The 15,818-nt window shown below is 33.4% G+C and overlaps 2 protein-coding genes, 1 non-coding gene and 1 pseudogene across 4 annotated transcripts; 3 read left to right on the top strand and 1 right to left on the bottom strand.

The window, feature by feature from the left end:
* Positions 1-229: 229 nt before the first annotated feature.
* Positions 230-8,199, bottom strand: LOC105631610 (uncharacterized). The gene is made up of 10 exons (XR_016321269.1): positions 8,148-8,199; positions 7,928-8,072; positions 7,551-7,720; positions 7,153-7,433; positions 6,864-7,005; positions 1,931-2,075; positions 1,272-1,441; positions 868-1,150; positions 600-766; positions 230-505 (listed from the first exon to the last, which is right to left on the bottom strand). It is a non-coding gene; the product is annotated as an uncharacterized LOC105631610 (transcript).
* Positions 3,970-5,616, top strand: LOC105631609 (2-oxoglutarate-dependent dioxygenase 19). Its single transcript, XM_012213781.4, has 4 exons — positions 3,970-4,305; positions 4,387-4,622; positions 4,840-5,167; positions 5,268-5,616. Exons 1-4 carry the CDS (start codon positions 4,042-4,044, stop codon positions 5,520-5,522), a joined length of 1,083 nt encoding a protein of 360 aa, XP_012069171.3. The 5' UTR covers positions 3,970-4,041; the 3' UTR covers positions 5,523-5,616.
* A 771-nt stretch (positions 8,200-8,970) lies between the features above and the next one.
* LOC105631611 (2-oxoglutarate-dependent dioxygenase 19-like) lies at positions 8,971-10,633 on the top strand (annotated as a pseudogene). Its single transcript, XR_016321309.1, has 4 exons — positions 8,971-9,328; positions 9,410-9,645; positions 9,860-10,185; positions 10,285-10,633. The product of XR_016321309.1 is annotated as a 2-oxoglutarate-dependent dioxygenase 19-like (transcript).
* Positions 10,634-12,273: 1,640 nt separating this feature from the next.
* Positions 12,274-14,721, top strand: LOC105631612 (2-oxoglutarate-dependent dioxygenase 19). Its single transcript, XM_012213784.4, has 4 exons — positions 12,274-12,745; positions 12,834-13,069; positions 13,654-13,981; positions 14,248-14,721. Exons 1-4 carry the CDS (start codon positions 12,392-12,394, stop codon positions 14,491-14,493), a joined length of 1,164 nt encoding a protein of 387 aa, XP_012069174.4. The 5' UTR covers positions 12,274-12,391; the 3' UTR covers positions 14,494-14,721.
* The last annotated feature ends 1,097 nt before the right edge of the window (positions 14,722-15,818 follow it).

Raw genomic sequence — 15,818 nt, forward strand, 5'->3', positions numbered from 1 at the left:
TAAAATTTAATACAATATTATTTATATTATTTATTTTGACCATAGAATGCAATTAATTGCAATTACTTATCGAATTGGGGTGTTCAACGTAATAAAAAATAAGTAGGGTGCAACTGCAAATAAAAGCCTAGTTTAAATGTGCAAAAAATCCTTTGACAGGCTAGAGAAATAAACCTTAAACTAATTAAGATATATGTGAGAAACAAAAATAAAATAATAATATCCAAAATACATTTAAAAATGCCAGTAACATTAAAATAATTGAAATACATATAGTTCAGTACACTGATAAATTCCAACAACCTTTATATAAATCATATTTAATTAATCTATTATTTGTAGTTTCAGGAGATCTGAGCTTCAGCAACAGAGACTTTGGTAATTTTTGCTTCAACAACCAAAGTATCATTCACTAGAAATCCTGTTGAACGATTATTGAGATCACTCAACAGCATGAAACTTGCAAAACCCCATAAACTTTTCGACTCACTGAACCATTTCTGAACTGCAAAAAAAGAAAAAATGAAATCTTTATCAACATAGAGAATTATCAAAGAAAGAGTTACTCAAATTTAAAATTTCGCTTAATTAATTATCACCTGTACGTTCATGATGTTTCCCATACCACCGATCTCTTGCCAATAGCTTACATTCTACATATACTTGCTTTTGAGGTGATCCAATACTGCCGGGATCTAGTTTTAGATATAGCGACAGACTTCTGCCCCATTCAGTTAACACTCCTTTCGGATAGAGAGATAGATTCCTGAGTTCATTTCAATGTGTATGTATCTTAAAATCCCATAATCAACAAACAGTTGCTAATTATCGTTGCAGATAGAAAATTTTGAAGGACTAAGCACATACCAGTTATACCCTGCTACAGTAAACACTCTGGAGATATTTTCTTTAGGTTCTAATTTTGAGAAGTTGTAAATGTACCAAGTGTAAGTACCGTTTTCAGGTTCTTCTATAATCTTAAATTTCTCCCTTTTACTCGCAGCAAATTTAAGAACATGAACCGCAACCCCAAAGACACAGCAATCATCAACAAGATATCCATTAGACGAGTCATTGAAAGTTGCGAGAGGGAGTAATTGGTCAAAACCATGTTCAGTTTTTAAGGAATGGTAACGCTTTACTTTACCATCTGCATAGATATGCATGGCATATTCATTAGATAAAGAGCTCAGAGGTTGAATATCTGCCTAGTGGCCATCGCTAAAGGATAGAAAACGAACTATATATAAAATATAAATTAACATATATACCTTCAATACTCAGGTACTGTTCTCGAATGTGATCATAAACAGACAATTTAAGGGTGACATCAACCTGAGTCCCCTTAAGAACTGCATCTGTTTCAACCATTGCCAAGTAGAGAGAGATGTGACCATCACCATTTTTTTTCGTATTTCCATATGGATACATCAATAATTTCCTGTCACATTTAATCGGTTCATTAGGTTCTGATAGAAAATTCAACTTTCAGCTTCATAGGACATGTAGATGACCTGACGGATGGAGGATTTAGATAAAGGGGATGAAAATATAGTCTTAAATTTGTTATAATATTTTTGGGATTCAGACTGCTCATACGATTGCTCAAGCATCTGTTTTTGTGCTTGATTTCGAATGGGGTACGCCCTCTTCCTTTTCTGCATGAGGGTCCTATCTTTTGATTCCAATAATATGAGCTGAACTAGCTTACCTTTTCAAAAAATAAAAAACCCTCATATCAAATATACTGAAAATAAAATTTTGAAAATTGAATGAGGACGGAGGCTCCTGCCAGCCCTTCCTTGTGTCCGCGGGGTAATGAGGCAAAAACTCATAATTCCGAAGAATTATTTTTGTTAAATAGTACTTGACATATACGTTAAAAAGAGAAAGAAAGGATTAACATTAACATATATATATATATATATACCATTTGTAACCGCCAACGTCAAAAACTCCAGACTCATACTTATCAACTCCAGTCTTTTTCAGAGCTTCAGACAATTGGGAGAATGACTCAATCTTCAATGTATAGTGAGCAGGTGACGCTTCTGTATATGATCTTGAAATTTTCCCTTAAACAGACAAAACAAATTAAACTTATATATATAATACGTAAATTAACATGTAATGTACTTGTCCTTAAACATTGCAAGAGTGATGCTATTATAGCAAGATCCTCTACCAACTACGGGATTCTGAGTTTTACCTTCTTTTGCCATGTGGAATACAAAATTTCAAAGAGGAAAGCTCTCCTTTTGGAATGCTTCTTGGCAACTTAGTAAAACTTATGAAAAAATTTCCTACTTTTATAAGAATAATGGAGGAGGAATATTAGAAGGATGGACGCGTAAACCAAGTATTCTAAGCTCTGATTTGAGAGATTCACAAATTATTTCTAACCGTTGTAGCAAGGATAGAAAGGAAGAAGTTATATGTATATATTAGAGAAAAAGATTGCTATTTTGACAAGTACGAAAGTGGGTTTGATTTCAGCATTTCACCGTTTTAGCTCTGATATATATTTTTTATGGAGAGCAAGAAATTGTGGCCATGAAACTTTAAATTTATGCTTATATGCATTGTGCCTGGAGATGACCAAATTGAATAGAATCTCAATTGGAATTGTTGGTAATTGTCAATTGGAAAAACAAATTATTTTATTTTAAAATGTTATTATATATGATCTAATTTTGACCATAGGATACAAGTGCAACTAGTTATCAAATTAGGGTATTTTAACATAAAAAAAAAAAAAAAGGTAGGGTACAATTACAAAAAGCCTCAGTTTGTAGGTAAAAAGAAATCCATTAACAGGCTAAGTGAAATAAAAACTATTAAGCTAACATTCAGATAAATGTTCATCAGCTTAATTAGAACACATTTTGATTAGTATTTAATAAAAAAGATTCTAATCTGATATTTCTATTGTCAATAATATGGCAATGAAAACATTACAATTCAATTCGTATTAGTAAAAATGAATATATATAGATCATAAAATAAAGACTTTAATTATGCAAAATATTAATTAATACCTATAATAATTTAAAAATGCCAGTAAATTGAAATTAACCAAAAGATAGTTCAATACGGTGATAAATTCCAATTTCCTATCAATAAATCCTATTTAATTAATCTATTATTAATAGTTTCAGGAGAGAGCTTCAGTAACAGAGATGCTGGTAATTTTTGCTTCAACAATCAAAGAATCATTCACTACAATCAAAGAATCAAAGGTTAACATGTAATGTAAGTGCAGTAAGATGCTTTACCAACTACTATTGCCTTCTTAGAAGGCTCTGGATTCTGAGTTCTGTCTTCCATCTGTCGTCTGCAACCCAGAAACTTCATTATTAATGCCTTCCAATATTATACCTTTAATGTACTTTGATGTAATTAATATTTGCAATCATTTGGATAGATATAAGCGAATTATGACTGTTCATCAAGAGAACAGTCTAGGTATCTGTTAATTTTATTCTTACATTGGCAACATATACTACACATCTTTATAAGAAGAAAATGGAAATCTCAAATATAAAAAATAAAAGTTTGAGAGCTTAAACATGAAAATGGGAACACTCTTATTATAACTAAACTCTTTTATAATTCAAAATAGATGACATTTATTTATTTGTTTGTTTATTTATTGGTGACATTTTGCACCATGCTACCATTTATTTTTTGTTTTCAATTATGGGAATTGGAAAAAAAATATCTATTCCATTTTATACCTGTCTCAATGAAATGTTGTAATTTACTTTTTTCTTATATAATAATATTCTATTTTATTCATGTGATAGTGACTACCAATTAGCCAAAATGTCACAAAACAAAAGTACCATACCTACTGAAATCTTCGTTTTTTTTTTTTTTTTTTTTTTTTTTTTTTTTTTTTTTTTTTTTTTTTTTTTTTTTTTTTTTTGCGTATCCAGACAGCTAGCTCTTCCTTATCCAGACAGATAGCTAAGGTCCTAAGGCTGTCTTCCATAAAATCTCTAAACTCCAAATTAATCATTCACTTCCAATTCTCTCTCCATGGATGAACCAGCTTCACTCCATGCATCTCCTACTCAAATACCCAAAATTATAAGCATTAAAACAATTGCTGAATCACCTGGTCTTACCTCTATCCCCATCACATACACCTTCACTCCTAATCCCCATGATCAAGTAGTTTCAGAGACAGACGAGTCACTCCCTGTTATAGATTACTCTCTTCTTACTTCAGGCACTCCTGATCAACGGTCCAAAATCATTGATCACCTTGGTAAAGCCTGCCAGGACTGGGGATTCTTCATGGTATGATCATTTGCAACTTGTTACAATTAATTCTTTATGTCATTCACATTTATATAAAACTTTGATCAATATGATATTCAGGTGATCAATCATGGAGTGCCAGAGAGCTTAATGGGATCACTGATAGATACGTGTAGAGGATTCTTTGATCTTCCTGAGGAGGAGAAAGAAGAGTACAGAGGGAAACATGTTTTGGACCCAATAAGATGTGGCACTAGCTTTAATGCTTCCACAGAGAAGGTTTTCTTTTGGAAGGATTTTCTCAAGATTCTTTCACATCCTGTGTTTCACTCTCCAAGTAAACCTGCTGGGTTCAGGTAATTAAACAGCTTTACCTGAAATTTTACTGCTGTAGTAAAAAGATAACACAATTCTGAATTGTATCGCAAAATTTCACCTATAGTCTGTGAATTCTTGGAACGTTTTTGTAACAACAAAAGAATCTCATTCTCTTTGTCAATTAGAATTTTGGATAAACCAGTAGTTGAAAGGCCAAAAACATGTTATTTCTTGTGTTTGACATTGCTAATGCAGAGAGACTTCATTAGAGTACTCAAAAAAGGCAAGAGAAGTAGCAAGAGAGTTGCTAAAAGGAATATCAGAGAACTTGGGATTGGAAGCTAATTATATAGAAAAGGCATTGAACTTGGAAACAGGTCTACAAGTAATGGCAGCAAATTTTTATCCACCCTGTCCACAGCCAGAACTTGCAATGGGCATGCCTCCTCATTCTGATCATGGCCTCTTAACCTTTCTAATACATAATGGAATTAGTGGCCTTCAAGTACAACACAAAGGGAAGTGGGTCAACATTAATGGCACCCCTAATTCCATTCTTGTTAACGTTGGAGACCATCTCGAGGTATATTACCCATTCTTGTAATACCCTTTAATTCGTTTTTCTTCTATCTTAACCAGAACTTGAAACGTTAAATCCTTTTTCTTTTTTAATCTTCTTGCAGATAGTGAGTAATGGAAAGTACAAGAGTGTTCTGCACAGAGCAGTTGTGAACAACAAAGTAACAAGAATATCCATAGCAACAGTACAAGGACCATCACTTGATTCAGTGGTTAGTCCAGCACCAGAATTGCTAGACAGTGAAAGGAATGCGCCGAACTATTTTGGCATCAAATATAAAGAATACCTGGAACTTCAGCAAAGCAGCAATCTTGATGGGAAATGCAACTTGGATCGAGTTCGAATTCGAGCAGTGTAAATAATTAATATACTTTCAGATGATCTCTATGTGCAACAAATTACTCAATTTATAACATGTTGGTGGATTGAGAGTTTAAATTCCACCTATATTATGCTGTTGGTAGCATATCTACATACGTTTTATAGCTATTTACATTCTACAATAAGGTGCAGAGTAAATCCTTCCCCACATGCATGACCGGGCTATAAATAAGTCAAACTGCAAGTGAGCTCTTCAATAAAAACTCGTTCAATAAGATTAACGAGTCCAGTTTCTGCATGTTTATTGAGGTCATTTAATAAATAAGCTGAGCCGCAATCAAGCTCAGGCCTCTGGAGGGGCAATTTTTTTTTTTTTAAACTATAAATTGTAAAGAGTACCAAAATTTTAAATAATTTTACTTATGATTTAGGTGGACATGCACTTTTCCATCTCTACATTTTTTTTAAAGATTACATCTCTACATTTGTTTAAATCACTGTCCTCTTAACTACCATGCGACTTGTAATTTAGCAGAAAACAATAACATTATTAACATAAGTTATGCGATTGTCATCAAACGCCGTCATTTGGAGGAGAGGCCAGGTACTACTCTGAAACGACTTGCCTTTCATTACTATAATTACGCTTTTAACAAAATATGATCCTCACTGACCTCCAAAACTGGGATTAAAGGTTTCCCTCTGATGTAGATTTAGAACACTCATAGACATCTGGTTCTTAACATGATGTCCAGATGGAAGTTATTGGTGTTTCACATATCATGTTTCTAGAGCTAACAAATTTTTCGGGCATTGAACAACTGTCCAACCTACGCGCAATTATCTATTATATTATTAAGCCTGTGGGCATATCATGCTATTTCTATTGTCAATTATCAATAATATGGCAATGAAAATATTACAATTCAATTAGTATTAGTCAAAATGAATATATATATATAGATCATAAAATAAAGACTTTAATTATGCAAAATATTAATTAATAGCTATAATAATTTTAAAATGCCAGTAAATTGAAATTAACCAAAAGATAGTTCAATACGGTGATAAGTTCCAATTTCCTATCAATAAATCCTATTTAATTAATCTATTATTAATAGTTTCAGGAGAGAGCTTCAGTGACAGAGATGCTGGTAATTTTTGCTTCAACAATCAAAGAATCATTCACTGCAAATCCCTTCAAAGGATCATGGAGATAACTCAACGGCGTGAAACTTCGAAAACCCCAATTAATTCCCAAGTATTTAAAAAACTTGTAAACTGCCAAAAAAAAAAAAAAAAATCAAATCTTTATCAAAATAGAGATTATCAAAGAAAGAACTGTACAAATAAAAATTTCCCTAATTAATTATATCACCTGTACGTTCATGATGATTCTTATTGACTTGAGCTTTTACCAGTAGCTTATATTCTACATATACTTGTTGAGGTAATCCAGAACTGCAGGCATCTAGTTCTAGAAATAGAGACAGACTTCTATCCTTCTCATTCAGCTCTCCCTTGGGATAGAGCAATATTTTCCTGTGTTCATTTCAGTGTGTAGATATATACACACACACACACAAATGCACATCAAAATCCCATAATCAACAACAATCAATTGCTAATTAATTCATACAATTGTTGGAACGACTATAACGACGTACCATATATACCCTCAACAGTAAACACTGGAGAATGTGACCTTTCGGTTCTAATGTTGAGAACTTGTCAATCTTCCAAGTGTAAGTACTATTTTAAGGTTCTGCTATAATCTTAATTTTCTCGCCTTTACTCCCAGCAAATTTAAGAACATGAACCTCAACTCCGAGTACACAGCAATCGTCAACAAGATAACCATTAGACGGATCTTCGAAAGTTGTGAGAGGGAGTAATTGGTCAAAACCATGCTCAGTTTTCAAATAATGGTAATTCTTTACTTTCCCTTCTGCACATACACGGCATTTTGTTTTATAAATAGCTCAGCTGTTGAATATTTGCCTCGTCGCCACCACTAATAATTAGAAAAAGAGCTCAGAAGAATAATATAAAGTAAAATATGTACCTTCAATAGTCAAGTACTCATCTCGAATATGATCATAAACAAAGAATTTGAGGGTGACATCAACCTGATTCCCCTTAAGAGCTGCTTCCGTTTCTACCATTGCCAAGTAGAGAGAGATGTGACCATAACCATTTTTTGTCGTATCTCCATTCGGATACTTCATTAATTTCCTGTTACGTTTAATTAGTTAATTAGGTACTAATTGAAATGTAGAACTTTACTACCCAAATGGACCAGAAGCAAAGCACATAATTTGGAAGAATTATTTTTGCTAAATAGTAATGGCATATATATATATATATATATATATATATATATATATAAACCAGAAAAAGAAAAAGAAAGGATTAACATAAAATATGTATATATATAAATACCATTTGTAACCGCCAAGTTCAAAAACTCCAGATTCATGCTTGTCAAATTTAGCCTTCTTCATAATTTCAGGCAACTCATAGAAAGACTCAATCTTCAATGCATAGTGAGCAGGTGGTGCTTCTCTGTTTGATCTTGAAATTTTCCCTTAAAACAAACAAAAGAAGACTAACATGACATACATAGATTAACATGTAATGTAAGTGCAGTAAGATGCTTTGCCAACTACTTTTGCCTTCTTATAAGGCTCTGGATTCTGAGTTCTGTCTTCCATCTGTCGTCTGCAACCCAGAAAGTTGACTACTAAATAAAAAAATATACTTAACAATGATTCTAATGGTAATCTCTCCAAAAATAAATCAAACATAACACCACAAAACAACTCACAACTTCAAAGAAGAGAGCAACTTTCTTTTATTATGACGATATGTTTATATATAATTGGATCCATCATCGACTCTAGATTTTCTGATTAATTATCATGAAAAACCCTTTGGCGTCCCATGCATGCTTTTCGATACAGAAGTAATTAAAATGAGCGCAAACTATCTCTTAGAAAACTGAAATAAATTAGAATTACCAATGAGACAATATTTTCTTTTTTTTTTTTTTTTTTTTTTTTTTTTCCATTAGACATACGCATCTTTATAAGACAAAAATGGAAGTCTCAAATATAAAAAGTAAAAGTTTGAGAGCTTAAACATGAAAATGGGAACACTCTTATTTTAACTAAACTCTTTTTATAATTCAAAATAGATGGCATTTATTTGATTGTTTGTTTATTTATTTATTGGTGACATTTTGCACCGTACTACCATTTATTTTTTATTTTCAATTATGGGAATTGGAAAAAAAAAAGAATTTGTTCCATACTTCCATTTTATACCTGTCTCAATCAAATGTTGTAATTTACTTTTTTCTTATATAATAATATTCTATTTTATTCATGTGATAGTGACTACCAATTACCCAAAATGTTACAAAACAAAAGTACCATACCTACTGAAATCATTTTTTTTATCATATCCAGACAACTAAAGCTAGCTCTTTCTTATCCAGACAGATAGCTAAGGTCCAAAGGCTGTCTTCCATAAAATCTCTAAACTCCAAATTAATCATTCACTTCCAATTCTCTCTCCATGGATGAACCAGCTTCACTCCATGCATCTCCTACTCAAACACCCAAAATTATAAGCATTAAAACAATTGCTGAATTACCTGGTCTTACCTCTATCCCCATCACATACACCTTCACTCCTAATCCCCATGATCAAGTAGTTTCAGAGACAGACGAGTCACTCCCTGTTATAGATTACTCTCTTCTTACTTCAGGTACTCCTGATCAACGTTCCAAAATCAATGATCACCTTGGTAAAGCCTGCCAGGAATGGGGATTCTTCATGGTATGATCATATGCAACTTGTTACAATTAATTCTTTATGTCATTCACATTTATATAAAACTTTGATCAATATGATATTCAGGTGATCAATCATGGAGTGCCAGAGAGCTTAATGAGATCAATGATAGATAAGTGTAGAGGATTCTTTGATCTTCCTGAGGAGGAGAAAGAAGAGTACAGAGGGAAACATGTTTTGGACCCAATAAGATGTGGCACTAGCTTTAATGCTTCCGTAGAGAAGGTTTTCTTTTGGAAGGATTTTCTCAAGATTCTTTCACATACTGTGTTTCATTCTCCAAGTAAACCTGCTGGGTTCAGGTAATTAAACAGCTTTACCTGAAATTTTACTGCTGTAATAAAAAGATAACACAATTCTGAATTGTATGGCGAAGTTCACCTATAGTCTGTATTCTTGGAATGTTTTTGAAACAACAAAAGAATCTCATTCGCTTTGTCAATTAGAATTTTGGATAAACCAGTAGTTGAAAGGCCAAAAACATGTCGTTTCTTGTGTTTGACATTGCTAATGCAGAGAGACTTCATTAGCGTACTCGAAAAAGGCGAGAGAAGTAGCAAGAGAGTTGCTAAAAGGAATATCAGAGAGCTTGGGATTAGAAGCTAATTATATAGAAAAGGCATTGAACTTGGAAAAAGGTCTACAACTAATCGCAGCGAGTTTTTATCCGCCCTGTCCACAGCCAGAACTTGCAATGGGCATGCCTTCTCATTCTGATCAAGGCCTCTTAACCTTTCTAATACATAATGGAATTAGTGGCCTTCAAGTACAACACAGAGAAGTGGGTCAACATTAATGGCACCCCTAACTCCATTCTTGTTAACGTTGGAGACCATCTCGAGGTATATTACCCATTCTTGTAATACCCTTTAATTCGTTTTTCTTGTATCTTAACCAGAACTTGAAACGTTGAATCCTTTTCTTTTTTAATCTTCTTGCAGATAGTGAGTAATGGAAAGTACAAGAGTGTTCTGCACAGAGCAGTTGTGAACAATAAAGCAACAAGAATATCCATAGCAACAGTACAAGGACCATCACTTGATTCAGTGGTAAGTCCAGCACCAGAATTGCTAGACAGTGAAAGCAATGCGCCGAACTACTTCGGCATCAAATATAAAGAATACCTGGAACTTCATCAAAGCAGCAATCTTGATGGGAAATGCAACTTGGATCGAGTTCGAATTTGAGCAGTGTAAATAATTAATATACTTTCAGATGACCTCTATGTACAACAAATTACTCACTTTATGACATGTTGGTGGATTGAGAGTTTAAATTCCACCTATATTATGCTGTTGGTAGCATATCTACATACGTGTTATAGATATTTACATTCTACAATAAGGTGCAGAGTAAATCCTTCCCCACATGCATGACCGGGCTATAAATAAGTCAAACTGCAAGTGAGCTCTTCAATAAAAACTCGTTCAATAAGATTAACGAGTCCAGTTTCTGCATGTTTACTGAGGTCATTTAATAAATAAGCTGAGCCGCAATCAAGCTCAAGCCTCTACATTGTTTATTGATTACATCTCTACATTTGTTTAAATCACTGTCCTCTTAACTACCATGCGACTTGTAATTTAGCAGAAAACAACAACATTATTAACATAAGTTGTGCGATTGTCATCAAGTTTACACGCCGTCTGGAGGAGAGGTCAGGTACTACTCTGAAACGACTTGCCTTTCATTACTATAATTACGCTTTTAACAAAATATAATCCTCGCTGACCTCCAAAACTGGGATTAAAAGTTTCCCTCTGATGTAGATTTAGAGAACTAAAAGACGTCTGATTCTGAAGATGATGTCGAGACGGAAATTATTGGTGTTTCACATATCATGTTTCTAGAGCTAACAAATTTTTCGGGCATTGAACAACTGTCCAACCTACGCGCAATTATCTATTATATTATTAAGCCTGTGTGATCATGTTGTAATGGGAAGAAAGATTAGTTCATTATGTTGTTGTGGTAACTGGGCAAGAATCTCTGCTTATTTGGTCACGAACTGAAGGCAAAGTAGGTTTTTTGCGAGATGGAAATGGGGTCATTCAGTGATGCGTATGATATGTTTGTTAAAATGCCTACTGGAACATGAAATTTTGTTCTGCAAATTTGGAAAAAATTTTGATGGTTACAAACATCATACTTGTTCAATTTGGTGGTTGCAAAAAGCGATGGCTTAATGAATGAAATTGCAATGAGGTTTCATTCGTATTTTCTGGTGAAATATTTTGGTTATGACATTTGGAGCAAACGGTCTAAAGGGGTACATTTTAAGTTGCTGGAAAGCGTGGAGTCCTTTACTATATGACAAAGATCAGGAAAGAAACCAATTTTATTTAAAGTGGAAATTACAAGGAAGAGAATTAGCAGTTTGGGAAGAGGTATAGGAACCATACTTAAAATAAATAAAAAAAATTTAATAAATCAAAGCTTACTTGTAGAAACATCATACGTGTAGAAGTCAATTCATGAGTTTCCAATGCATCTTACTCCTGCTAAAGCACATTGGATGACTTAGCTCAATTCAGCTGTGCATTTGACTATTGTTAGTTTTTTTTTGGAAGTTTCCTACTTTTATTTCATATAATCTTATTTCTGATTCAGAATATGCAGATTATTTTCCTTTCATATCACATGGTAATGCATCTTTCCAAATTGAAATATTGCATGATTTTCTAATCAAATGGTAAAGAAAAAATAGATTTTAGATTTTGGGTCTGCTGAAGCATATGTTGAAACTTCAACTCATTATAATATACATTAGTACAGATCAAATGATAGTGAATTCTATATCTTATAAAATTTTCCATTTGGAATCTCAAGTTTTATCCAATTTGCTCTCGCTGCATTTACTATAAATATAGCTTTGACTGCACATATATTAGTTTTTAAATAAACATCACATCTGTAATTTGCCTTTTGTTGTTAGTTTCAAACTAGGAAATTTCATTACGAGTTCCAGTTCCCTGGTCAACTCCTGTAGTATAAATAATCACATTATAAATTTTTTATCCAAACCGCCAACATTTTTTTTCCTATATAATGGACCATTCTTTCCTTAAGAATCCAAACCTCTCACTCTCAGCTCTCTCTCTCTCTCTCTCTCTCTCTCTCTCTCTCTCCATGGCTGGAACTGCTTCACTGGTTCCCTCACAAGAATCTTCTGCTAAACCACCCAAGATAACGAGCATCAAAGTACTAGCGGAGTCACCTGGCCTCACCACCATCCCAGCCAGTTACACCTTCACCCTCGATCCCCATGAACAAGTAACTTCTGATGCAGAAGAGCCAATTCCCATCATTGATTACTCTCTCCTTATTTCAAATAATCCCGATCAACGATCCAAAATCATTCATGAACTTGGCAAAGCCTGTCAGGACTGGGGTTTCTTCATGGTATAATTGTTTTTAGTAATCATTCATTTTTCTTTAGTTTAATTTTTTTTCTCGCGTTTGCATGAACTATTTGGAACTTTAATGCAAGGTTGTCAATCATGGAGTTCCAGAGAGAGTAATGGAATCAATAATAGATGCATGTGATGGATTTTTCAATCTGCCAGAGGAGGAGAAGCAGGAGTATGAAGGGAAGCATGTGTTGGACCCTATAAGGTGTGGCACCAGCTTTAATACTGCCGTGGAGAAGGTCTTTTCTTGGAGAGATTTTCTTAAGGTCTTTGTGCATCCTGTTTTTCACTCCCCAAGCAAACCTGCAGGGTTTAGGTAAATATTGAAAATTTCTTCTCTTCTTAATAGCCTTGCCAGACAGGAGAAGTACATATTAGAATTGCTTTTTACAAACAGGAGGAACTTGAAATTTATTTAAGCTGGAGATAAATAATTCTTTGTAACATCATTCAGGACTAACATGTGGATGAAGTAGTGGCGATGAAATTGTCTCATGGGCTTTGAATTGAGTTGGAACCTCATCAAAGCCTAACTAAGGAATTTTTTTTTTTTTTTAAAAATGCAGATGAAACCTAACCATAAATTTTTTAATATTTTTGTTGTTGGATGATGTATACCTTATTGTAAAATTGTGATGGCCTCCTTCTAATCTTATTTGTTTATTTACATGCATGTATAACTTTTCTGATCAATGATTGATATCCACTTGGAATGTGGTTTACGAGTTAAAGTGGCTATTTCTCAACTCTACCAAGTTTCAACAGCTTTACTTTCCCTAGTCTTATAAAAAAAATGTAAAATTTAAACTTTTAGAGCACTAGAATAACTACTTCTACTTTATAGAGGGCCAATTCTAATTCTTTAGTTATTGGCTTGTTGCTTTAACTTTATTGATGTAGTGAGAGTTTATCTGAGTACTCCAAAAGAACAAGGGAAGTAGCTAGAGAATTACTTAAAGGAATATCAGAGAGCCTAGGATTGGAGGCTGATTATATAGACAAAGCATTGAATTTGGAGCAAGGTCATCAGGTCAATGTAGCGAACTTCTATCCACCTTGTGCACAGCCGGAACTTGCAATGGGCTTGCCTTCTCATTCAGATCATGGCCTCTTGACCCTACTTATTGAAAATGGAGTTAGTGGCCTTCAGGTGCAACACAAAGGAAAGTGGGTCAACTTAAATTCCTTCCCCAGTTCCTTTCTGGTTAACACTGGTGATCATCTTCAGGTACATTTGGAGCCTTACATTCTAAATTTCCTATCCCTTATCTTAGAGTTGAACTATTACTCTTGTTTGACATAACATAAATGAATTTGTAGTATAAGATTAAATTTTAAGTGATAAAGTTTCGTTCACATATATTGACTTCCACAGAATTGAATATCTGGAAGTGAAATGAACATTTTTCTTTCGAGTGAAACATAAAAACATGAAATTGATTCATTTTCTTATGCTCGTTGCTGTTTGTTTAAACATCTTGTTATTTGGTATAGATTTTGAGTAATGGAAAGTACAAGAGCGTTCTACATAGAGCAATTGTGAACAACAAAACTACAAGGATATCCATAGCCATGCAACATGGACCATCACTAGAGTCTGTCGTTAGTCCAGCACCGGAGTTATTAGACCGTGAAAATGCTGAACCAGCATATATTGGCATCAAATACAAGGAATATCTGGAACTTCAACAAAGCAACAAGCTAGATGGAAGGTCTTGCTTAGATCGAATACGAATTTGAGCAGTTTTAATTACAATTTCTATATGTCTAGTCACTAAAACATTGAAACCTCATGGTGTTAAGACAAAAGGCATCGCATTTGGTGATCCATTAGTTAAGCATCTGCCTATAATATTGACATCTTTGTTTTTTTTTTTTTTTTTTTTTTTTTGACATGGACATCTTTGTTATATTGCCTATATGTAATGTTCTATATAATAAAACACAATCATGTTGCATGTTTCAATGGGCAGAATTCTTCTACCGGCAGAGAATTACCTCGTCAAGTTGCACTAAATTGTCAAAATTATCTCAAGATTACTTTTTGACAATTCTGATGCAAGATTTTTCAACCAAATTGTCGATGCACATAACATTATTTGTGGTATGGATATAAGTTGAATGTGTTCCTCAATAACTTTTGATGGTCAAAATGTTACACGCTATTTTTTTATAATATTCGATAATATAGTGTATGAACTAGCTTAAATATTAAAATAATATTTTATAAAAAGTTAACTTTTAGCGTTTTTATTCAGACAGCTAATAGTTACCAAAACAGCTAATTTAATTTTATTTAACGGATGCAATAACTCATTTCTACTGTGTTAAAATATCCCCTTAAAAATGTGTTTTTGTCTTGCTTGGTTGATAGCCAGTCTGAGGTACACGGGACTGAGGGTTCGGGGTTCAATATCAACTACGGCCATTTAATAAAAATGAATCTATCATTTGCGGTCTAATGGGTTTAAGAATTCGGAGTTGTATTTGTAGCTCACTAGTTTGTGCTCCCAAGTTCCTATAATAGGCACAGTTAATAAACTCGAACAGGACCAGCAGTTTGACCCAGAAAATCGAGGAACAGGATGCTTTTGAACCATTCAACAAAGTGAATCAAAATGAACCGGTTGGATTATGGTTGAACCAGTCGATACAGACTGATTTGATTAGATAGTTCAGTTCCTTGATAATTATAATTTTAAATTATAATTAATATTTATTAATATTTTTATAACACGCTGATTTAATTATTAACTGCTAGTTAAACTAGTGACCCATCGTTATCCTCCCAAATTAATATTATGGTAATAGGTGTAATTTGAATTCTATAACAAATATTTTTACAACTCTTTGGGAAAAAAAAAAACGGCAAATATCAAAACCACTTAATTACATGTAAGATCACGTTTTGGTTTCAAAATGGAATCAAATTAAATTGAATCGGTCAAAATCGATACCGAATCTTGATCAATAGTTTTTGGTTCCAGGGCATCGCTAAAATTGTACAGTGAAGATTAGATTTCAGTTTTGAAAATTAGAACCATTAATTTTGATTTAAAACCGGT

Source organism: Jatropha curcas, chromosome 6 (genome assembly GCF_041381405.1).
Source record: "Jatropha curcas cultivar XTBG-Jc1 chromosome 6, XTBG_Jcur_1.0, whole genome shotgun sequence".
In the NCBI taxonomy this organism is placed as follows: domain Eukaryota; kingdom Viridiplantae; phylum Streptophyta; class Magnoliopsida; order Malpighiales; family Euphorbiaceae; genus Jatropha; species Jatropha curcas.

Excerpts from the sequence above, each read along its gene's own strand:
- LOC105631612 (XM_012213784.4), top strand. The coding sequence starts at position 12,392 with ATGGACCATTCTTTCCTTAAGAATCCAAACCTCTCACTCTCAGCTCTC. Across the intron at positions 13,070-13,653 it reads AGCAAACCTGCAGGGTTTAG|TGAGAGTTTATCTGAGTACT; the intron begins GTAAATATTGAA and ends TTATTGATGTAG. Across the intron at positions 13,982-14,247 it reads ACACTGGTGATCATCTTCAG|ATTTTGAGTAATGGAAAGTA; the intron begins GTACATTTGGAG and ends TATTTGGTATAG.
- LOC105631609 (XM_012213781.4), top strand. The coding sequence starts at position 4,042 with ATGGATGAACCAGCTTCACTCCATGCATCTCCTACTCAAATACCCAAA. Across the intron at positions 4,306-4,386 it reads AGGACTGGGGATTCTTCATG|GTGATCAATCATGGAGTGCC; the intron begins GTATGATCATTT and ends TATGATATTCAG. Across the intron at positions 4,623-4,839 it reads AGTAAACCTGCTGGGTTCAG|AGAGACTTCATTAGAGTACT; the intron begins GTAATTAAACAG and ends TTGCTAATGCAG.